Raw genomic sequence first — 24,893 nt, 5'->3', positions numbered from 1 at the left:
ATAACACTGCCAGTACTTTAACATCCAGATTATGCCATGACGGTATATTGTTTTAAATGGAGGTAAATGAGATGCAGTAGAATAGATACACATGATATTTAGTAATATATTCCCATCATATCAACAGTTCAGTTAATTAGTAGTTTTCGGAAAGGAACATTCACTTCCTAAGATTCAGCAGACGGCACAGCAGATGGTGATGTACCCCACCACTGTATATTATGTGCACACTGGTGTACAATACAAAATATGTTCACAATATGTTTCCAGTACTAACTGTACTCCAGATAGAAAATTTACCAAAGGCGTTAGATGCGGAATACATTTCCCCGAATGTAACAAGTGGCTTCACAAAAGGTTAATCCTGAGGCCATAGACACATAGAAGATACCTGATGTTAAGAACGTGAATCTTCCTCTTACAGATGCTGACAAACCACCAAATAGCAATGCAGGACAAGACGTGGTTCTTCAGCTACCTGTCGATTGGGTTATCCTGGATGGACGTGAGAGCAGTGATGACCACGCCATCATTCGATATGAATGGACTCTGCTTCAAGGGTACCCTTCGGTAGAGATGAAGGTATTATAGCTTGAGATAGGTTCATACTAAGTCTTTTTTCAGAGTTTTTAAAACGGAGTGTTTGAGGAGTCAGCCGTTGTTTTCCTTAAATGACCCCACAAAAAGCTTCGAACCCCTGACGAAGCTAACGCGAAACGCATGTTGGGGTACTGGGCAGTGTCGTCTGTTGCTTTGGTACATTGACTATGGCATCTGCTGGTGTGTCCCTGCACTCCTGCATTTTAATAGAATTGAGGGTTTCCTTGTATCATCTATTAGTATTTGGCTATTGTTGTCTACCATTTGGCTACATTTTGTGAGGTCATTTAATGATACTAAGTGTTTACAATTCTCTCTAGTCATCATGTTTTTGATTCTCTGACTATCATTATTATTCTCTGCACGGTGGTTTTCCCCTCCCCCTCTTGTTTTCCTTTAAGAAATGATCATGTTTTATTATTAATTTACTTCATGCTTGGAATGCCCTAATGTGACTTACCTCTGAACACACTGTCCGTTTTTTTTCGGGTTTGATGGTGTGTTTTTATCAATTTCCTTCTTATTGTAATTAATAAAACTATATTTATTTTGGATAAATATTTTTGGGGTATTTTCTATTACTATGTACAGTATCTTGATGAGTTATTTATAGGTTTATATCTGTTTTTTGTACTTCTGTCAAACTGCATTATGATTTGGTTATCCAGTGGGTACGGAAAGTATTCAGACCCCTTTAAACTTTTCACTCTTTGTTTCATTGCTGCCATTTGGTAAATTATAAAAAGTTCATTTTTTTTCTCAATAAAGTACACTCTGCACCCCATCTTGACTGAAAAAAACACTTTAGACCCAATTTTTTTTATTTTCGCAGGGGTAACAGGAAAAAATAGACCCTAAAATTTGTTGTGCAATTTCCCCTGAGCACGCAGATACCCCATATGTGGGGAAAAAACACTGTTTGGGCGCACGGCAGGGTTTGGAAGGGAAGGAGTGCCATTTGACTTTTTGAATGTAAAATTTGTTTGAATAATTAGCGGATGCCATGTTGCGTTTGGGGAGCCTTTGATGTGCCTAAACAGTGGAAACCCCCCACAAGTGACACCATCTTGGAAACTAGACCCCTCAGGGAACTTATCTAGTTTTGTGGTGAGCACCTTGAACCCCCAGGTGCTTCACAGAAGTTTATAACATAGAGTCTTAAAAATACAAGTTTCACATTTTTCCCACAAAAATGTTTTTCAGCCCCCAATTTTGCATTTTCATAAGGGTAACAGGAGAAATTGCACCATGCAGTTTGTTGCACAATTTCTCCTAAGTAAGCAGATACCCCATATGTGGGGGAAAACCACTTCTTGGGCATACGGCAGAGTTCGGAAGGGAAGGAGCACCATTTGACTTTTTGAATGTAAAATTTGCTTGAATAATTAGCGGATGTGCCCCTGATGTGCCTAAACAGTGGAAACCCCCCACAAGTGACACCATTTTGGAAACTAGACCCCTCAGAGAACTTATCTAGATGTGTGGTGAGCACCCTGAACCCCCAAGTGTTTTATAGAAATTTATAACATGGAGCTGTGAAAATCAAAAAATCAAACTTTTTCCACAAAAATGATGTTTTAGCCCCAATTTTTTATTTTCACAAGGGTAAGAGGAAAAAATGGACCCCAAAAACTTTTGTGCAATTTCTCCTGAGTACTCCAATACTCCATATGTGGGGAAAATACAGAAGGGAAGGAGCACTGTGTGACTTTTTGAATGCAAAATTGGCTGGAATCGAGAGCGGATGCCATGTCGCGTTTGGAGAGCCCCTGATGTGCCTAAACAGTGGAAACCCCGCACAAGTGACCCCATTTTGAAAACTACACCCCTCAAGGATTTTGTCAAGGGGTATAGTGAACATTTTGAACCCAGAGGTATGACACAGAATTTGATAACATTAGGTCATCATATTGAATAAGTTGTCATTAGTCTTGAGCGCAAGTGCTCGCTACTTGAGTTTGCATCGGGTACTCAGGTATGCACCATGCATCGTGGGTGCTCGAGTGACATGCTCAAGTCCCCACCTGCATGCTTCACCCAAAAAAAAACATGCGGGATCGCTCGTGCATGGCAGGCAATGCCCGCGATTTTTTTTGGCCGCGAAGCCTATGGGGCGGAGACTCGAGTCATCTTTTTTTTTTTTTACTTTTGAAAAAAATCCCAACCCTAACCCTAGCCCAACCCTAACCCTAGCACAACCCTAACCCTATCCCTAGCCCAATCCTAACCCCAACCCTAGCACAACCCTAACCCGAGAGTTTATTATTTACGCCGTTCTTCATGCGGTATAAGTGATTAGACGACTTTATTCTTCGGGTCGGAGCGATTACAGTGATACCAGAATTATATCGGGTTTTTATGATTGACAGCTGCCACGCACTAAGAGACGCATTTTTTTTTGTAAAATCTGTTTTTTGCATCGCCATATTTCGAGAGCTATAATTTTTCCATATTTTGCCCGACAGAGTCATGTGACGGCTCGTTTTTTGCGGGATGAGTTGACGATTTTATTGGTGCCATTTTCAGGCATGTGACATTTTTTGATCGCTTTCTATTCCGACTTTTGGGAGGCAGAATAAACAAAAACCAACAATTCAGGAATTGTTTTTTTTTTTTATGCTGTTCCGTGTGTGGTAAAATTTATAAGGTAGCTTTATTTTTCGGGTCAGTACGTTTACAGCGGTACCACATTTATATCGTTTTTCTATGTTTTGGTGCTTTTACACAATAAAAGCTATTTTATAGAAAAAATTATTTTTTTGCATCACTTTATTCTGAGAACTATAACTTTTTTATTTTTCAGCTGATGGAGCTGTATGGCAGCTTGTTTTTTGCTGGACAAGATGACGTCTTCAGCGGTACCATTTTTATTTATATTCGTCTTTTTGATCGCGTGTTATTCCATTTTTTGTTTGGCGGTATGATGATAAAGCATTGTTTTTTGCTTCGTTTTTTTTTTTTTTTTAACCGTGTTCACTAAAGGGGTTAACTAGGGGGATGGTTTTATAGGTCAGGTCGTTCCGGACGCGGCGATACCAAATATGTGTACTTTTATTGTTTGTTTTTTTTCATAATAATATTTATTGACGGGTACATTATATTTTTATTTTTGGTGGATTATTTTATTTTATTTTTTTAATATTTTAAAATATATATATATTTTTTTCACTTTCTGACACTTTTTTTACTTTTATTCTTTGTCCCACTATGGGACTTTTAACTTTTTTTTATTCTGATCGCCTGTTTAGCATAGGGATGGAGCACCATCCCTGTGCTATACAGGCTGTCAGCGCTGCAGATGCACAAGATACTTTGGTCATGCACTGCGAGTTAAAGAAGTTAAAGAAGAAAAACTGAAATATCACATGGTCATAAGTATTCAGACCCTTTGCTCAGTATTGAGTAGAAGCACCCTTTTTAACTAGTACATCCATGTACTTCTGTTTGGGCGCACGGCAGAGCTTGGAAGGGAAGGAGCACCATTTGAATTTTTGAATGCAAAATTTGCTGGAATCATTAGCGGACGCCATGTAGCGTTTGGAGAACCCTTGATGTGCCTAAACAGTGAAAATTCCCCCACAAGTGACGCCATTTTTGGAAACTAGACCACTCAAGGAATGCATCTATATGTGTGGTGCGTACCTTGGACTCCCGGGTGCTTCACAGAAGTTTATAACGTAGAGCCGTAAAAATAATCACATTTATCGCCATGTCGCGTGTGGAGCGCCTCTGATGTGCCTAAACAGTGGAAACCCCCCACAAGTGACCCCATTTTGGAAACTAGACACCTCAAGGATGGTAACTAGATGTGTGGTGAGCAGGGCAGTGGATTCGGAGTTGTGGAGTCAGTGTCCATTTTGGTGGAGTCGGTATAAAATGGACCGACTCCGACTACTAAAATATATAATAAACTGGGTTCATTAGTACAATGCAGGATGTGCTGTAAATGTTTTCATAAGAATTTGGGAAATTTATGAAATGTCCTATACATGTCTGTTCTATTCCTGATCTAAGGATCTAGGCTTTTAGTTCAGATAAATATATTCTGCACTTTATGTACATGCTCAGTAGTGAGGCATTGCTGTGGAGTTGGAGTCGGAAGTCAGGGAAATTGAAGAGTTGGAGCCGCTGGTTTGGCTTCCCGAGTTCCACAGCCCTGGTGGTGAGCACCTTAACCCCTATGTGCTTTACAGAAGTTAATAACATAGAGCCGTGAAAATTAAAAAAAATCAAATTTTTCAAACAAAAATGTTATCTTAGCCCCAAATTTTTTATTTTCACAAGGGTAACAGGAGAAAATGAAACGCAAAATTTGTGATGCAATTTCTGCTGAGAATGCAAGTACCCCATATGTGGGGGAAAACTACTGTTTGGGCGCACAATAGGGCTCAGAATTGAAAGAGTGACGTTTTGGAACACGTTTGGAGAGCCCCTGATGTGCCCAAACAGTGGAAATCCCTGACAAGTGACCCCATTTTGGAAACTAGACCCCTCAAGGAGTTTATCTAGACACATGGTGAACACCTTGAACACCCAGGTGCTTCACAGAATTTACAACGTTGAGCTATGAAAATGAAAAAATATATATTTTTCCCACAAAAATGTTGTTATAGCCCCAAATTTTCTCATTTTCACAAGTATAGCAGAAGAAAATTGACCGCCAGATTTCTTGTGCAACTTCTCCTGAGTACACCGAACCCCCATATGTGGTCGAAAACTACTTTTAAGACACAGTGCAAAGCTCAGAAGGGAGTTCACATTTTTGCTGGACTGGTTTGTGGGTGCTATGTATCATTGGCAGAGCCCCTGAGGTGCGAAAACAGCAGAAACCCCCCATAAGTGACCTCATTTTACAAACTACACACCAATGAATTCACCTAGGGGTTCAGTGATTATAGTGACACTACATGTGCCTCACCGAAGTTTATACCATTTGGCGGTGAAGAAAGAATAATTACATTTTTATCGCTAAAATGATCTTTTAGCCCCAAGTTTTTAATTTTTCTAATGGCTAGTAGGAAAAAAAGGACATGAGTTTTTTTAAACATTTCTCCTGAGTGCGCCAATACCATGTAGTCGGAAAATACTTTTCAGGCACAGTGCAAAGCTCAGAAGGGAAGGCGTGCCATATTATAGTGCAGATTTTACTGTTATGGTTTGCGGGTGCCATGACCCACTAGGAGAGCCCCTTAGGTACCGTAAGTGATCCCATTTTACAAACTACACCTCTCAATGAATTCATTTAGGGGTGCAGTTATCATATTGACACCACAGAGTTTTATACCATTGGCCAGTGAAGAAAAAATAATACAATTTTTGCCACCAAAATTTTGTTTTAGCCCCCAAATTTTACATTTTCACACTGAGAAATAGGTAAATACGGCACCAAAATGCATCACACAATTTCTGCTGAATGTAGAAAAAGCCCATATGTGGCTGTACAGTACCACTTAGCCACACGGCGAGACTCGGGAGGGACAGCGCTATTTGCCTTCTGGAGAGCCGATTTTCCTAGAATAGTTTGCAGACTCCATATACTGATCCCCTAAGTGCTAGAAGAGCAGAATCCCCCCTCAAGTGACCCCATTTTGGAATTTATACCCCTTTGGGAATTTATTTTTCTGCAGACGGAGCTGTATGGCGGCTTGTTTTTTGCAGGACAAGATGACATTTTCAGAAATACATTGCATTTTATTCCAATTTGTGTTCGACGGTATGATAATAAAGCATCCTTGTTTGCCTTGTTTTTTTATTATTTTTTTTAACCACTTCGCGCCAGAGCCTGTTTTTGCCTTCGTGACCGGGCCAATTTTTTCAATTCTGACCACTGTCACTTTATGAAGTAATTACTCTGGAACGCTTCAACGTATTCCCCTGATTCTGAGACTGTTTTTTCATGACATATTGTACTTCATGATAGTGGTAAAATTTCTTCCATATAACTTGCGTTTATTTGTGAAAAAATCGGAAATTTGGCGAAAACTTTGAATTTTCATGCCCTTAAATCAGAGAGATATGTCACACAAAATAGTTAATAAATAACATTTCCCACATGTCTACTTTACATCAGCACAATTTTGGAACCAAAATTTTTTTTTGTTAGGGAGCTATAAGGGTTAAAAGTTGACCAGCGATTTCTCATTTTTCCAACAAAATTTACAAAAACATTTTTTTAGGGACCACATCATATTTGAAGTCACTTTGAGGGGTCTTTATGACAGAAAATACCCAAAATTGACACCATTCTAAAAACTGCACCCCTCAAGGTGCTCAAAACCACATTCAAGAACTTTATTAACCCTTCAGGTGCTTCACAGGAATTTTTGGAATGTGGAAAAAAAAAATTAACATTTAACTTTTTTCACAAAAATGTTACTTTAGACCCAATTTTTTTTATTTTCACAGGGGTAACAGGAAAAAATGGACCCCAAATTTTTTTGTGCAATTTCTCTTGAGCGTGCTGATACCCCATATGTGAGGGAAAACCACTGTTTGGGCGCACTGCAGGGTTCGGAAGGGAAGGAGCGCCATTAGACTTTTTGAATGTAAAATTTGTCTGAATAATTAGCAGACGCCATGTTGCGTTTGGAGAGCTCCTGATGTGCCTAAACAGTGGAAACCCCCCACAAGTGACACCATTTTGGAAACTAGACCCCTTAGGGAACTTATCTAGATGTGTGGTGAGCACCTTGAACCCCAAGGTGCTTCACAGAAGTTTATAATATTGAGCTGTAAAAATAAAATTTTCACATTTTTCCCACAAAACCGTTTTTCATCCCTTAATTTTGCATTATCATAAGGGTAATAGGATAAATTGCACCATGAAATTTGTTGTGCAATTTCTCCTGAACACGCTGATACCCCATATGTGGAGGCAAATTACTGTTTGGGCGCATGGCAGGGTTTGAAAGGGAAGGAGCGCCATTTGACTTTTTGAATGTAAAATTTGTTTGAATAATTAGCAGACGCCATGTCGCATTTGGGGAGCCCCTAATGTGACTAAACAGTGGAAACCCCCCACAAGTGCCACCATTTTGGAAACTAGACCCCTTAGGGAACTTATCTAGATGTGTGGTGAGCACCTCGCACCCCCAGCTGCTTCACAGAAGTTTATAATATTGAGCCGTAAAAATAAAATTTTCACATTTTTCCCACAAAACCGTTTTTCATCCCTTAATTTTGCATTATCATAAGGGTAATAGGATAAATTGCACCATGAAATTTGTTATGCAATTTCTCCTGAACACGCTGATACCCCATATGTGGAGGCAAATTACTGTTTGGGCGCATGGCAGGGTTTGAAAGGGAAGGAGCGCCATTTGACTTTTTGAATGTAAAATTTGTTTGAATAATTAGCAGACGCCATGTCGCATTTGGGGAGCCCCTAATGTGACTAAACAGTGGAAACCCCCCACAAGTGCCACCATTTTGGAAACTAGACCCCTTAGGGAACTTATCTAGATGTGTGGTGAGCACCTTGCACCCCCAGCTGCTTCACAGAAGTTTATAATATTGAGCCGTGAAAATAAAATTTTCACATTTTTCCCATAAAAAATGTTTTTCATCCCCTAATTTTGCATTATCATAAGGATAACCGGAGAAATTGCACCATGAAATTTGTTGTACAATTTCTCCTGAGTACGCCGATACCCCATATGTGGGGGAAAACCACTGCTTTGGTGTACGGCAGGGTTCGGAAGAGAAAGGAGCGCTATGTTGGCTGGGATAGGCAGCAGACACCATGTCACATTTGAAGAGTCGCTGACATGCCAAAACAGCAGAAACCTCCACAAATGACCCCATTTTGTAAACTACACCTCTCAAGGAATTCATCTAGGGAAGTAGTGAGTATTTTTTAATTTTTAAATTTATACCATTGGGCAGTGAAAAAATCATAATTATATTTTTACCACAAAAAAATGTTTTACCCTCAGATTTTACATTTTCAAACAGGGCAATGGGTAAAAATGGTGCCAAAATGTGTCACACAATTTCTTCTAAAAGTGTCAATACCCCATATGTGGCTGTATCGTACCGCTTAGCCATACGGTGAGATCTGGGGGGGACGGAGTGCTATTTGACAATTGGAGAACAAATTATTGTAGAATAGGCATTTGGATTTGGGAGCACAAAATTTTCTGAATTTCTTTTGGGGGGCAAGGGTCATTTTGCTTTTCCAGAGCCTTTCTGCTACCAGTAACTTGGAAGTCCCTTATATTTTTAACAGATGACGGACCTGAGTGGGGACTAGCTTTTTTTGAGGACTGAGTTGAAGCTTTTATTGGGAACATTTTACGTAACATTTATCCGGCGCTCTAGGCTGAGCACTTACATCGGGGTTTCCATCTAAATTTCCAAGTGATGTAATTCAGATGAAACCCCTGCAGGATCCATTCACTGTAATGAGGCAGCAGAGTTACTCTGGACACCGTCTGGCCTCTGTGTAGCGGTGTCCTTTTTTTCAGAAGTGCACAAAACTGTGGCCAACCGCACTTTTATGCACGCCTAAAACAAATGACACCGTGGGATCCCAGGCTAGACGGCGTCCACAGTGGCCTATATCTGTCTCATTACAGGGAATCTTCCGTCATGGGTTCCGGCTGAATCATGTATTTCAGAGATTTACACGGAAACTCTGGTGTAAGTGCTCAGCGCAGAGCACAGGATAAATGTGGGCAGAGCCTTACTGGGATCTTTGGGGACATAATAAACAAATCAGTAGCAGGTGAAGAATTGGTTTTATTTATTTTTTACGCCGTTCCTAGTGTGATATAACTGATTAGATTACTTTATTCTTCGGGTCGGTGTGATTACAGAGATACCAGATTGATATCGGGTTTTTATGACTGACAGCTGTCACACACTAAAAGACGCTTTTTTTGCAAAGTCTAGTTTTTGCATCACCATATTTTGAGAGCTATAATTTTTCCATATTTCGGCCGACAGAGTCATGTGACGGCTTGTTTTTTGCGGGACGAGTTGACATTTTTATTGGTACCATTTGTGGGGACGTGACATTTTTTGATCGCTTTCTATTCCGTTTTTTGGGAGGTAAAATTAACAAAAACAAACAATTCAGGAATTGTTTTTTGAGGTTTTTTTTTACGCCGTTCTGCGTGTGGTAAAAGTGATCAGGCAGCGTTATTCTTCGGGTCAGTACGTTTACAGCGATACTACACTTACTGTATTTTTTTTATGTTTTGGCGCTTTTACACAATAAAACTATTTTATAGAAAAAAATATTTTTTTTGCATTGCTTTATTCTGAGCGCTATAACTTTTTTATTTTTCGGCTGATGGAGCTGTATGGCGGCTTTTTTTTTGCGTAACAAGATGACGTTTTCAGTGGTACCATTTTTATTTCTATTTTGTTTTTTGATCGCATTTTTTTCCACTTTTTGTTTGGCAATATGATGAAAAAGCATATTTTTTTGCTCTGTTTTTTATTTATTTTTATTACGGTGTGCACAGAAGGAGTTAATTAGTGTGACAGTTTTATAGCTCGGGTTGTTTCGGACGCGGCGATACCAAATATGTGTACTTTTTTTGGTTTTGTAAAAATATACGGATTTATTGGTTTAATATTTTATTTATTTATTTTTATTTATTTTGTGATTTTTTTATTAATAGTTTAAAAACTTTTTTTTTACTTTTTTTCACATTTTTTCTTAGTCCCTGTATGGGACATTAATTTTTATTTTTCTGATCTCTGATCTCATGTAATGTAATAGACATATATTACATTACATGAGATCTTCCCTAACTGTTTCAGTCAGAGTCTGCCGTCTGGCTACAGCAGCAGCTGAGCCAGACAGGACACCATATATGGCAGAGCTGGAGGCGGTCATGTGACCTCCAGCTGCCATAGCAACCCCAGGTCCTGGAAGGACTCGGAGGTCTTCGGAGAGGTAAGTTGACGACCCCCTCTCCTCCTGCTGTCTCCTATATGCCGCGATCACAATAGATCACAGCATATAGAAGACAGCTAAGGGTTAACATCACTGGGACCTGATCTAATCAGGTCCCGATGATGTCCCCTGTCAGAGCTAACGCTCTGCACCGGAATCGCAGCGCTTGCAGGACCCTGGGGGTCCTGAGCGCTGCGAGACCACCCACCGTTTTTAAATGTCGGCGCTGCACAGAGCACGGCAAGCGCCGACGTTTATCTACAGTGGGCGGTCGGGAACCGGTTAAGGTGTTCACTGAAGGGCTTAATTAGTGGGACAGTTTTATAGGTCGAGTCGTTCCGGATGCAGTGATACCAAATATATGTACTTTTTTGTTTATTTTTTCATATTTTTGCAATTTTTTTTTTTACTTAGTTCCTCTATGATACTTTCACTTTTTTCACTCTCATTGGTTATAAAGCATAGCAATGCACGAGTATTTCTATGCTTTCTAAACTGTCAGCACTGCACTGACACAAGCTTGATACACCATGCTCTGAGCATGGTGTAACAAGCTTGCTAGCTCTGGTGACCTCGATGTTGTCATGATGACATCAGGTCTCCATGGCAATGATCAGGCTTTCGCAGTGGCGTCGCAAGGGAGCCCCCTCCCTCTGCCTACCTTCTAAATGCTGTGATCGCTATCGATTGCAGCATATAGCGGGTTAAACTGCCGGGAGCGGTCCGGACATCGCTCCTGGCAGTGAGTGCTGGGTGTCAGCTGTCATATCAGCTGAACACCCGGTGACAATCGCGCGTTCACGGCTCCTGTGCGCACAAAATCACCAGGATGTATCCATATCCAAGGTTGATAAGTACTTACCAACCTGGGCATATGGATACGTCCAAGGTCGCGAAGGGGTTAAAGCGTAAGCATCTTTTTAATTTTTATTTCATAAATCAATAATACACATGAAAATAAGCAATCGGTGAAAATAAGCAATTTGTAATATATCTTTATCACAGAAGTCTGCTTCTTTCTCTGCTTAAAATTGATCAGTCATTATTCTCAGGTTAAATCTGTTCTCAGTGAAGACAGACTTTCCATTACTGAGATAGGAGATGGTAGATGCTACTGATAAGATGTAGATAAAAGGGGAGTAAGAGGGCGGAGCTAGAGGCAGAGCTCCTCCCTCCCCCCTCTACATAGAATCTCATCAGTATCAGCTGCCATCTCCTATCTCAGTAATGGAAAGTCTGTCTCCACTGAATACAGATTTTACCACAGAATTGAGAATAATAACTGATCAGTTTGGGCAGAGAAAGAAGCAGATTTCTCTGATAAGATATATTACAAAGTTGGTTATTTATGTGTACTATTGATTTATGAAATAAAAATTAAAGCGACTGTTATTCTTTAACCCCCCCCCGCCTCCTCCTTGTTTAATTCCAGATAGATATTAACAGGCTATTTTCTTTTTACGTCTATTCTAGGAGCTATATTTCTATTTGATAGAATATGCAAACACATACTGATTCAGACTCCTCAAAAAATATGCAGCCATCAAAATATCCAATTTCTATTGCATTACAAATGTGAACAAAGAAGATACAGAAGGAAAGGTACATGACCGATGACCCATAAACAGCAGGGTGGATTTACAACAATGGCTCACTGTGCTGTCCCTGGGAACTCTGTCTATAGGTTATGAGATCGGTTACTTTGCCTTGGAAAATATCTAGTATTCTAACCTGCTGTTGTGGCATTATTTCTTCAGAAGAAACATTTGATGGATGGATAGTCTATACACGTTCCCATTGTTGTGGTTCATCCGTGTGTGCTACCGACATGAAAATATTTTTAAAAGGAACCTGTCAGGTCGGATAACGCTATTAACCAGTAGATATAGGGTCAATCTGCAGGTTTCTAGTGTTAGAAGAGGGAGAGGCAAGAAAGCCTAAACACACAATCCAAAAAGTCCATTAAAGAATTTAGAAATATAGAAAACTTTATTGATAAAAAATGTACAAACAGGTGGGGGAGTACAAGAGCACACTTGCAATCTGATCAAATGTGCAAAGGACGCGCAGAGTAGGAGCAGTAATATATGATAACTTATATAAACATCAATGCCATATGTGATAGGTAAACCTGCAGTGAACGCCAGAAGTGTGAGTCTCAAATGTCCATATGGACCTAGGAAAAGGTAATATACCATGCAACAGTGTCCAATAGTGAGACCACAAGTAATTACCTAGGTCTAATGCCGACCACTGCAGGGACTCCAACTTATTGTGCGTCCACCCTGACGCGCGTTTCAGCAGGAGCCTTTGTCAAGGGGCCAGCATTTGCCTTAGGTAATTACTTGTGGGCATACAGGTGCATCTCACTAAATTAGAGTATCATTAAAAAGTTACTTTATTTCAGTTCTTCAATACAAAAAGTGAAACTCATATATTATATTGAGTCATTACAAACAGAGTGATCTATTTCAAGTGTTTATTTCTGTTAATGTTGATGATTATGGTTTACAGCCATCGAAAACACAAAAGTCATTATCTCAGTAAATTAGAATAATTAACAAAAAACACCTGCAAAGGCTTCTGATGCTTTTGAAAAGGTCACTTAGTCTGTTTCAGTAGGCTCCTCAATCATGGGGAAAACTGCTGACTTGACAGATGTCCAGAAGGCAGTCATTGACACACTCCACAAGGTCCTAGAGTTCCAATTTTCATTTGGAAATCAAGGTCCCGGAGTCTGGAGGAAGAGTGGAGAGGCCACAATCCAAGCTGCTTGAGGTCTAGTGTGAAGTTTCCACAATCAGTGATGGTTTGGGGAGCCATGGCATCTGCTGGTGTAGGTCCACTGTGTTTTATCAAGACCAAAGTCACCGCAGCTGTCTACCAGGAAATTTTAGAGCACTTCATACTTCCCTCTGCCGACAAGCTTTTTGGAGATGGAAATGTCATTCTCCAGCAGGACTTGGCACCGGTCCACACTGCCAAAAGTACTAATATCTGGTTTACACACAACAGTATCACTGTGCTTGATTGGCCAGCAAACTCGCCTGACCTTAACCCCATAGAGAATCTATTATAGAGAATCTATGGGGTATTGTCAAGAGGAAGATGAGAGACACCAGACCCAACAATGCAAATGAGCTGAAGGCTGCTATCAAAGCAACCTGGGCTTCCATAACACCACAGCAGTGCCACAGGCTGATCGCCTCCATGCCACGCCGCATTGATGCAGTAATTGATGCAAAAGGAGCCCTGACCAAGTATTGAGTGCATTTATCGAACATACATTTCAGTAGGCCAACATTTCGGATTTTAAAAACATTTTTCAAGCTGTTGTTATAAAGTATTCTAATTTACTGAGATAATGACTTTTGTGTTTTCATAGGCTGTAAGCCATAATCATCAACATTAACAGAAATAAACACTTGAAATAGATCACTCTGTAATGACTCTATATAATATGAGTTTCACTTTTTGTATTGAAGAACTGAAATAAATTAACTTTTTGATGATATTCTAATTTAGTGAGATGCACCTGTACATTCTAAAGGCCGCAGACAGTTTGTGAGACAACCCATTAACACTGAATTCAGGCCACAGTACACTGTGAAGACTGTAAAACATGGAGGTGCGAGCATAATGGTTTGGGGATGCTTCTCATACTATGGAGTTGGGCCCATTTATCACATACCAGGCACTGTGGACTAATTTGAATATGTCAGAATACTTGAAGAGGTCATGTTGCCTTATGATGAAGAAGAAATGCCCTTGAAATGGGTATTTCAGCAGGACAACGACCCCAAAAACACCAACAAGTGGTCAACATCCAGGTTCCAGACCAACAAGCTTGATGTTATGAAGTGGCCAGTCCAATCCCCAGACCTCAGTCCGATTGAAAATTTGTGGAGTGACATCCAAAATGCCGTTTCTTATACAAAACCTAAGAATGCAAAAGAACTGTGCAATGTAGTGCAGTCAGCTGGGCTGGGATATCCGTTCACAGGTGTCAGATGCCACGCAGATGTAAAGCAGCTATCTGTTTCTTCATTTTCAGACGAAAAATTGATATTTTATTCATGTTTTCATCTGCAATTGTATGTGCAGAGCTCCCAGTGCCTTTATCTATATGCAGATAAATACTATTATGAGGACTGAGCTTTTTCTCAGTTCTTTTAAACACACTGCTATTATTTTGCACATAACTGCACATCCATGCAGATTGTAGCAAAATGAAATCTAGAGCATATACTTATGGCAAATGTTTGGTAAGCAGCCATGAGTATAGCAAGTGATACATTACCGGATGTCCGTGAAGAACAGATGGCTGATGAATGGGCTGTGTTTGTAGTAAATATGGCTGCTACAGCTTGTACAGATAGCTAATGGGCCGGTAATATCTGATCACCTGCCTCGGTGACACCTGCTGCTTCCTCCAGCTACAGTCACTGACGTCTTGGGATTATATCGTTGTATTGATTTACCTGAGCATTTAGGGACAGACACAGGTGCTAACCAAACAGCGGGATATTATATAGGGCTTGTCTGAGATTTCTAACCAGACAACCCTTAAGTTTTTGTTTTGTCTTGGCCATAAGTGACCACTTCGGTAGAATTCGTCTACGTTTGTATAATTTCTTTTGCTACTTTTAGTCTTCTTCGCATAGCTCCCTCTGTGTGTCGGGCATCATTCCCACTATGCTTGGCAGATACTGGTACTTTAGATTATTCTATCACAAATCACACACAGCCGTTGGTGTTATGACGCACTCCGCTGCCAGAGAACCCGGGGCTTTAACATGATAGAAGGAAGCAAGTTCTGAGCTGAAAGGGACATTCTACTTGTAGTGGATAAATGTTATTTTTTTTACAATGGACAGTTATATGGTTAGTCAAGCAAAAGAAATCTCCATTTGGTGCTGACCTGGGAGACAGTCACTTGTTACTCAGGTCTATTTTTTTGGGATAGAAGTTGAATTACAAATAAATTAAACCTTATTAATTATAGAAAAATGAACATAAAAGTTTCTGGTGCCATTAGAAAAATGAAGCAGCAAGCAGCCCATTAAGTGACACATCACTGGAATCAGGGTCTCTGCCCCTACATCATGCTGCTCTTAGATAGGGTAGCAGGTAACAGATTTCTTGTGAAAGATTCCGTTTCACTTTGTTGTTCTTATGCGCCTGTTCTGTTCACCAAATTATATTTATGAGGGCAACCTAACATTGTGATGATCAGTTAAATGAATGGGACCCAGCAGGTGGCATGAGGTTTTTTTTTTTGCCCCTGACGACAGTACCATATTAGCCTGATAGTGACCTTGGCTCAGAGATTTACTTATCTCTAAACTATACATTGAGCTTCTCCATTAAGGGGAACCTGTCATGTTCCCGAATGGGGTTAATTTGCAAGTTAATAGCATTTTAAAGCTGTGTGGTCGCCGCACTGAAAGCCCTGCTGCCAGGAGGAAATGAACTTTATTCCTCACCGCAGCCTCTGGCTTTCAGTCATAGAGGTGTGGCCGGTGCGACTTCAGTCATGGTTTAGTGCACAATGAGCAGCAGTTGTAATCACACCCTGACAAGGACTGATAGCTCGCTGTGCAGTGCATCATTTCTGAGCTGGCTGTCAGTGCCAGGGCGAGGTTACAGCTTCCGCTCTTTATACACCGAGGCCATGTCTGTATGACTGAAAGCCAGAGGAATAAAGCTCATTTCCTTCTGGCAGCGGGGCTTTCAGTGTCGGGCAGCTTCAGAGCACTATTAACCTGCAGATGAACTCTCTATCTGCAGGTTAATAGCATTTGGGGACATGACAGGTTCCCATGCAATGGGGATGTAATGCATTGCTGGCCCGCTTGTTGGTATGGTTTGTGGCGGCTTGATGTAACCCTCACTAATGCGCTGATCAGACTTTTCCGTACGACATGTCAGATGTACAATTGAATCATGTAATTGACTTCTGCATTGTGTCTTATTGTGTGCTGTATCCTCAGTAGTGTGTAAAGCTGCGGTGCATGTGGATTCTGTGAAACCAAAAATGTGGATCAGATCTGCTGTACCGTCTACTAATATACGCTCTGTACCGCTCTAATATGCGCCTCATAGGGGAGGAAATCGTATTCCGTACAGGGCAGGATCTTTCAGGAAGAAGTTGGTTTAGTGAGTATAAGTTATACATGCTATGTGTTCAATAACGGCAGTAATATTCCCATCATTTCCTTGTGAATGGTTACAAGAATTGGATGGAATTGTCAACAGTTAACTATCACGTGGTATCTGTATAGGTTCCCCAACCAGGGACACTTAGGCTTTCCCATTTGGAAGAAGGAGTTTATACTCTGCAGCTGACTGTCACTGATACATCTGGTCAGAAGAGCTCAGACAACGTCTCCGTCAGCGTCCTCCCTGAAGAACACCCTAAGTCAGGTAGGTTCCTTCATGTTATTCATAGTATTATTCATAGCCTACCAGTCTATTACCCAACTTTATATTCAGTTACGGGCTTCTCCCATGTTACTAAATGTCTAAAAATTAGTAGGATATACCATTATTTACTGATTGTGAGCGGATGCTGTAGCACTAAACTGACTCTGCATTGCTGCAAAAACCCTCCTATTTTTGTGTTCTTGCCAACTACGCTAATTACCAGCTTTCAGTCAAATGGGAGCCTCTGGATGTTGGAATAGTCAAGCTTCAGAGCCTCTAGTCACATCTACCAGGGTCGGATCGAAGGGTTTGATGATGTTTCCGACATCATGTTGGACAGATCTTATGGATGCAAGAAGTTCATGGAGGGACGTCTGTCATTCCCCTGTGATTCCTGAGCATACAGAGTGTGCAATGAAGCCGGGGAAGCAGACCCAACCTCCCTGTCCACGCTCAGGAGCCAGCAGACACAACCTCCCTGTCCACGCTCAGGAGCCAGCAGACACAACCTCCCTGTCCACGCTCAGGAGCCAGCAGACACCACCTCCCTGTCCACGCTCAGGAGCCAGCAGACACCACCTCCCTGTCCACGCTCAGGAGCCAGCAGACACAACCTCCCTGTCCACGCTCAGGAGCCAGCAGACACAACCTCCCTGTCCACGCTCAGGAGCCAGCAGACACAACCTCCCTGTCCACGCTCAGGAGCCAGCAGACACAACCTCCCTGTCCACGCTCAGGAGCCAGCAGATACAACCTCCCTGTCCACGCTCAGGAGCCAGCAGACACAACCTCCCTGTCCACGCTCAGGAGCCAGCAGACACAACCTCCCTGCCAATGCTCAGGAGCCAGCAGACACAACCTCCCTGTCCACGCTCAGGAGCCAGCAGACACCACCTCCCTGTCCACGCTCAGGAGCCAGCAGACACCACCTCCCTGTCCACGCTCAGGAGCCAGCAGACACAACCTCCCTGTCCACGCTCAGGAGCCAGCAGACACAACCTCCCTGTCCACGCTCAGGAGCCAGCAGACACCACCTCCCTGTCCACGCTCAGGAGCCAGCAGACACCACCTCCCTGTCCACGCTCAGGAGCCAGCAGACACCACCTCCCTGTCCACGCTCAGGAGCCAGCAGACACCACCTCCCTGTCCACGCTCAGGAGCCAGCAGACACCACCTCCCTGTCCACGCTCAGGAGCCAGCAGACACAACCTCCCTGTCCACGCTCAGGAGCCAGCAGACACAACCTCCCTGTCCACGCTCAGGAGCCAGCAGACGCAACCTCCCTGTCCACGCTCAGGAGCCAGCAGACACAACCTCCCTGTCCACGCTCAGGAGCCAGCAGACACAACCTCCCTGTCCACGCTCAGGAGCCAGCAGACACCACCTCCCTGTCCACGCTCAGGAGCCAGCAGACGTGGAGCATACTTCAGATTTCTACAGTTCATGATCAGCTCAACCAATCAATCACCAGTGGGCGCAATCTGAGGCTTGATTCTCCTGCGATCCAGCTCCTCCCACTTGACTGGAAGGAGGTAACTAGGTTAGGAGGAGCAAACACCATATGGGTATAAGGTTTTTTATTACTGGGGGACGTTTAGGGGGTGAAAATGATCCAACATATTCACTATAATTTATGTTTTTTTTTTTTTTTTACTTCAGACACTCCTGCCTTATTAAGGGGATATTCTTAAGTTCAGAAGTTATCTCCTATCTATGGGGATAACTTCCCAATTGCTGGGACCCCTAATTACAGGGAGACCATTGTAACCTGAAAATATTGTAACCTGTGCCAGTAGCTGTCCACTGCCTCATACCTGCTCCAGTTTGACATGCCAAGAATACCAATTGACTTTGGAGAGGAGAAGAACCTTGTCTCTGACCCTTAAAGGGTCTTCTGACTTAGACGATTGGAGAATTGTTCAGGGATCTATCACTTTTCTGTGAGGAGTCTATCTGCACTTTGGAGAAAGCATGCACTTAGGCGTTCAATAAAACCCAAATCTTATAGAGGTGACATCACACATCATACTTGCCTATTCTTCCAGATTGTTTGGGAGACTTAGGAAATGGAGAGAACTGTCCCACCCGCCAAAAATATCTACCTAAAAGAGATTCTTAGAATTATTTAAAGCAGCTGTCTCATGATCATAAATGGGTGAAATTGCTAAATCCTTGTTAAAACAAGCAACTTGTCTAGAATGGAGGGATTTCCAGTTTCATTCTTTACTACTTGTAGCCACCCCTGCAGTCTATCAGTGGTAGCCGATTTTCAAGGCAAGGAGTTGCAGTGCTTACAAGTTCTTTCAAAGAGAGTTTGTAAGCGCTGCTCTGAAGATGGCTGGATCTACTGGTTCACATACAAAGCTGCTTCTGCTTGCTGCTTCGGAGAGTGCACAGTTCAGCCAGCGGTACAGCCATGCTGCTGACCCAAACTGTCAATCAATCAGGAGTGACCCACCCCAAGGCAAAAAGGAAGCGAGGGGTCTGTGGAGCGTTGCACTGCAGTGGACACAATGAGAAAAACATTCTCAAATCTAAATGACAAACTCAACTCATCTAAACTTCTGCTGCATTGACGTGATAACACTGCTCATCTTGAAAAGTGCTTGTCATAAAAGCTATATATGTGTGTGTGTGTATATGTGTATATATATATATATCTACAGTACAGACCAAAAGTTTGGACACACCTTCTCATTTAAAGATTTTTCTGTATTTTCATGACTATGAAAATTGTACATTCACACTGAAGGCATCAAAACTATGAATTAACACATGTGGAATTATATACTTAACAAAAAAGTGTGAAACAACTGAAAATATGTCTTATATTCTAGGCTCTTCAAAGTAGCCACCTTTTGCTTTGATGACTGCTTTGCACACTCTTGGCATTCTCTTGATGAGCTTCAAGAGGTAGTCACCGGAAATGGTCTTCCAACAATCTTGAAGGAGTTCCCAGAGATGCTAAGCACTTGTTGGCCCTTTTGCCTTCACTCTGTGGTCCAGCTCACCCCAAACCATCTCGATTGGGTTCAGGTCTGGTGACTGTGGAGGCCAGGTCATCTGGCGTAGCACCCCATCACTCTCCTCCTTGGTCAAATAGCCCTTACACAGCCTGGAGGTGTGTTTGGGGTCATTGTCCTGTTGAAAAATAAATGATAGTCCAAATAAACGCAAACCGGATGGAATAGCATGCCGCTGCAAGATGCTGTGGTAGCCATGCTGGTTCAGTATGCCTTCAATTTTTAATAAATCCCCAACAGTGTCACCAGCAAAGCATCCCCACACCATCACACCTCCTCCTCCATGCTTCAGGGTGGGAACCAGGCATGTTGCCTTGTTGCCTGTCCTTAGCTGTGGTTTCCTAGCAGCTATTTCACCATGAAGGCCTGCTGCACAAAGTCTCATCTTAACAGTTGTTGAAGAGATGTGTCTGCTGCTAGAACTCTGTGTGGCATTGACCTGGTCTCTAATCTGAGCTGCTGTTAACCTGCGATTTCTGAGGCTGGTGACTTGGATAAACTTATCCTCAGAAGCAGAGGTGACTCTTGGTCTTCCTTTCCTGGGGCGGTCCTCATGTGAGCCAGTTTCTTTGTAGCGCTTGATGGTTTTTGCAACTGCACTTGGGGACACATTCAAAGTTTGCCTATTTTTTCGGACTGACTGACCTTCATTTCTTAAAGTAATGATGGCCACTCGTTTTTCTTTACTTAGCTGCTTTTTTCTTGCCCCCTGGGGTCAAAATGATCTCAAGAACGGTGAGCGAAAATCCCATAACCACATGGGGGGACCTAGTGAATGACCTGCAGAGAGCTGGGACCAACGTTACACAGGCTACCATCAGTAACACACTACGCCGCCAGGGATTCAGATCCTGCAGTGCCAAACGTGTCCCCCTGCTTAAGCCATTACATGTCCGGGCCCGTCTGAAGTTTGCTAGAAAGCATTTGGATGATCCAGAAGAGTATTGGGAGAATGTCATATGGTCAGTTAAATCAAAGTAGAACTGCTTGGTTGAAACACAACTCGTCGTGTTTGGAGGAGAAAGAATGCTGAGTTGCATCCAAAAAACACCATACCTACTGTGAAGCATGAGGGTGGCAATATCATGCTTTGGGGCTGTTTCTCTGCCAAGGGACCAGGACGACTGATCCGTTTACATGAAAGTATGAATGAGGCCATGTATCGTGAGATTTTGAGTGCAAACCTCCTTACATCAGCAAGGGCATTGAAGATGAAACGTGGCTGGGTCTTTCAGCATGACAATGATCCCAAGCACACCGCCAGAGCAACGAAGGAGTGGCTTTGTAAGAAGCATTTCAAGGTCCTGGAGTGGCCTAGCCAGTCTCCAGATCTAAACCCTATAGAAAAACCTTTGGAGGGAATAGAAAGTCCGTGTTGCCCAGCGACAGCACCAAAACATCACTGTTCTAGAGGAGATCTGCATGGAGGAATGGGCCAACATACCAGCAACAGTGTGTGCCAACCTTGTGAAGACTTACAGAAAACGTTTGACCTCTGTCATTGCCAACAAAGGATATATAACAAAGTATGGAGATTAACTTTTGTAATTGACCAAATACTTATTTTCCACCAAAATTAAAAAAAAATGTCTTTCCAAATCAGACAATGTGATTTTCAGGATTTGTTTTCTCATTTTGTCTCTCATAGTTGAGGTCTACCTATGATGTCAATTACGGGACTCTCCTCTTTTTAAGTGGGAGAACTTGCACAATTGGTGGCTGACTAAATACTTTTTTCCCCCTCTGTATAGAACCAGCATACTCCATGGTGCTTCATACACAAATAGAAGAATGTTTCTGAAAGGTTTTCTACTGTGGATCAGCACTCCCAACATGATATATTATTCTCTGGACCCCAGCAATGGGTGAAGTCCTGACAGCATTATAATCATTACCCATTTATATTATATTTATCTTCTGAACCCAGCAGAGCATTACAACAAGCCAATATGAATCATTCATATCACTGTACCAGATGTTGATGCATTTAGAGAACAGAGTGCAACGTATGATCACTTGTTTAATATGGCCTCCCCAGCTGCACCTCACCAGCATCTAGGGGGCGCCTCACCAGTGCAACCTGAACAGTTCCCAGTCTGAGAGTTGCTGCTGAAGAGCATACGTCCACGTTACTAAAGTTCACATCTGATCCATGGGAAAATATTGCCATCTAGTGTCAAACCCAGGAACTTCACATGCAATTCGTGAAGAAAATGTTTACATGTAACTGGAAGGCAAGGTTCACATGTCACAGATTTGTGTTGCGGGTTCCGAGTAATTTACTGAACAATACAAGTAGATGGGTTTTTCAAAATCTCATTTACATTATGCAGAAAAATATCTGCACAAAAATGATAGCATGGTGTGGATTTCAATTTTGCAGCATTTTCATTCTTGTGGGGATTTCTTTATTTATTTTGCTTACCTATATAGTGTTTACATTAATTTCCACAATTCATCATAGTTCCCACTGGGGTTCACAATATTTCCTATGATTGGAGTGTGGGAGAAAATCAGGGAGAACCCGGAGAAAACTCACCCAAACACAGGGAGAACATACAAACTCCCTGCAGATGTTGTCCTTGGTGGGATTTTATCTCCAGACCACAGCGCTGCAAGGCTACATCACCCTACTCAATGCTTAGTAATGGACTAGGGTAACATTTCAGACCATGGATTTGTGACCAGTTCTGCATCATAAATTTTGTGCTACGTGTGAACATAGCCTAAGTGTTATGTTAAGCATAATGATAATTACCTAAAGAATATGCGCAATAAAATTATTATTTATCGCCATTCAACCATAGGTGGATACTTAGGTGGATACACTTTATGGGAACCTCTTGTTTTAGAGGCCTGCATGTCTATCTATCACTAGGTCTGGGCCATCCTGTGGTGTAATGGACAGCTATTCTTTGTGTTCTTCTCTATGTCCAAGCCTAAGTGTAATATAAAATGTATGGACATTGAATATACTTTTAATTCTAGGTGGATTTGCTGTTTTTTTTAAGATCCATGGGACTGTAGCCAACCTCCCTGGACGTGGCCGCAGGAGGAAAATTGATGACAAATCAAAGAGACGGATAATATGAATGGTAACAGAAGAGTCCAGGAAAACTTCTAAAGAGATTAAAGGTGCACTTCAAGCTCAAGGAACATCAGTGTCAGATCGCACCATCCGCCGTTGTTTGATCCAAAGTGGTCTTCATGGGAGACGACCAAGGAGAACACCATTGTTGAAAAAAAATCATAAAAAAGCCAGACTGGAATTTGCCAAACTACATGTTGACAAGCCACAAAGGTTTTGGCAGAATGTCTTATGGACACATGAGACAAAAATGGAAGTTTTTGGCAAGGCATATCAGCTCTATGTTCACAGCCGGAAAAATGAAGCATATCAAGAAAAGAACACTGTCCTTCCTGTGAAACATGGAGGAGGCTCTGTTATGTTCTGGGGATACTTTGCCACATCTGGCACAGGGTGTCTTGAATCTGTGCAGGGTACAATGAAATCTCAAGACTATCAAGGGATTCTAGAGAGAAATGTGCTGCCCAGTGTCAGAAAGCTTGGTCTCAGTTGCAGGTCATGGGTCTTGCAACAGGAAAATTACCCAAAACACACAGCTAAAAACACCCAAGAATGGCTAAGAGGAAAACATTGGACTATTCTGAAGTGGCCTTCAAAATACCTGTCGAGAGGTACAGAAGTCTCATTGACAGTTACAGGAATCGTCTGATTGCAGTGATTGCCTCAAAAGGTTGTTCAACAAAATATTAAGTTAAGAAGAACCATCATTTCTGTCCAGGCCTATTTCATGAGTTTAATTTATTAAAAATTCTGTGGAAGCAGAAAAGCAATGTCTGACTTTCATTTGTTCATTTTCATAGATTTTTAATTTATTATTACTTTTGTCAGATTCAAGTTATTTCTGTGACCATTGTGGGTTTTTCTTTCATTAAACGAGGGGTACCAACAATTTTGACCACGTGTTTATCTATGGCCCAATATATCTATTGGGACAGCTCTGCTTATATATGTCAGACCCCTTCTATTTGCGAGTATGCCTCATTAACCCTTTCGGCGCACACACTCGAGTGCTCACCTCGCTGTCTAACAGCCGTGACACTTGCAGACGCGGTGACAATGAATGAAATGCTGTGCACGCCAAAATACTCGCCAAAAGGGTTAACAGAACACGCTCGCTCATCACTAGATGGCACGTCTTTAGTATCGGCTGCTCCAGGAGACGTGTAGCCGCCCAGAGCTTTCCCCAGCGAGAACAACTGACTGTCAGTCGGGGGATTTATAAAGGTAATTACACCAATGTACAGTAAGTGTCCCCTACTAATATAATGTGCATTGTCCTGTTTCCTTCTCTCCCAGCCCCCGCATCCTGCAGCGGAGCTTGTTCCCGCTACCAGTTTATCTGTGACGATGGCTGCTGCATAGATATCACACTGGCCTGTGACCGAGTGGTGCAGTGTCCGGATGGCTCTGACGAAGCTTTCTGCCAGAACCGTGAGTCATTCTGCACCACATTCAGGAGTATCAAGTCATTACATCTGCTTATGAATCATGAGAGCTGCAAAACCGGAGCAGAAAGCCGCCATTGTATGTCTTGTTTTGCAGCAAACATGAGCTTGTCTTTAGAAGGACACGTTCTTCTGTGTTTGTTATTATATGGCAGACTTTGGTATTTTGGGCCCGATTCATTATTGCATTTAGTCTAGGTTTTTTTTCATTTGTGCCTAGCTCTTGTTTTAATTGGTACCTTTGTTTTAAAGTCTATTTAATGTATTTCCCTGTTTTTTTTTTATGTTCATCATTGTTAGTGGGGTTTAGTGTTTTTCAGATGTTTTCGGCTGATTCATAAAGTGCGAGAGTGTACTCCAGATCCCAGAGTAATTTTATGTACTCCTGAATTTTTTTGTGTGCA

The 24,893-nt window shown here is 42.0% G+C and overlaps 1 protein-coding gene across 1 annotated transcript in view; it reads left to right on the top strand.

Moving 5' to 3' along the window:
• LRP11 (LDL receptor related protein 11) overlaps nucleotides 1-24,893 on the top strand; it is a 57,369-nt gene that overhangs the window by 3,466 nt on the left and 29,010 nt on the right. Inside the window, exons 2-4 of the mRNA XM_073671352.1 lie at nucleotides 425-582; nucleotides 16,792-16,933; nucleotides 24,341-24,475. Coding sequence (XP_073527453.1) covers nucleotides 425-582; nucleotides 16,792-16,933; nucleotides 24,341-24,475 — 435 coding nt within the window. The remainder of the gene's footprint in view (nucleotides 1-424; nucleotides 583-16,791; nucleotides 16,934-24,340; nucleotides 24,476-24,893) is intronic.

This window comes from Phyllobates terribilis, unplaced genomic scaffold, assembly GCF_046119375.1.
Source record: "Phyllobates terribilis strain yellow unplaced genomic scaffold, ASM4611937v1 Scaffold_3__8_contigs__length_932513732, whole genome shotgun sequence".
Lineage (NCBI taxonomy): Eukaryota > Metazoa > Chordata > Amphibia > Anura > Dendrobatidae > Phyllobates > Phyllobates terribilis.
The sequence above is the reverse complement of the archived record's forward strand: the minus strand, read 5'-3'. Positions and strand labels throughout refer to the sequence as shown.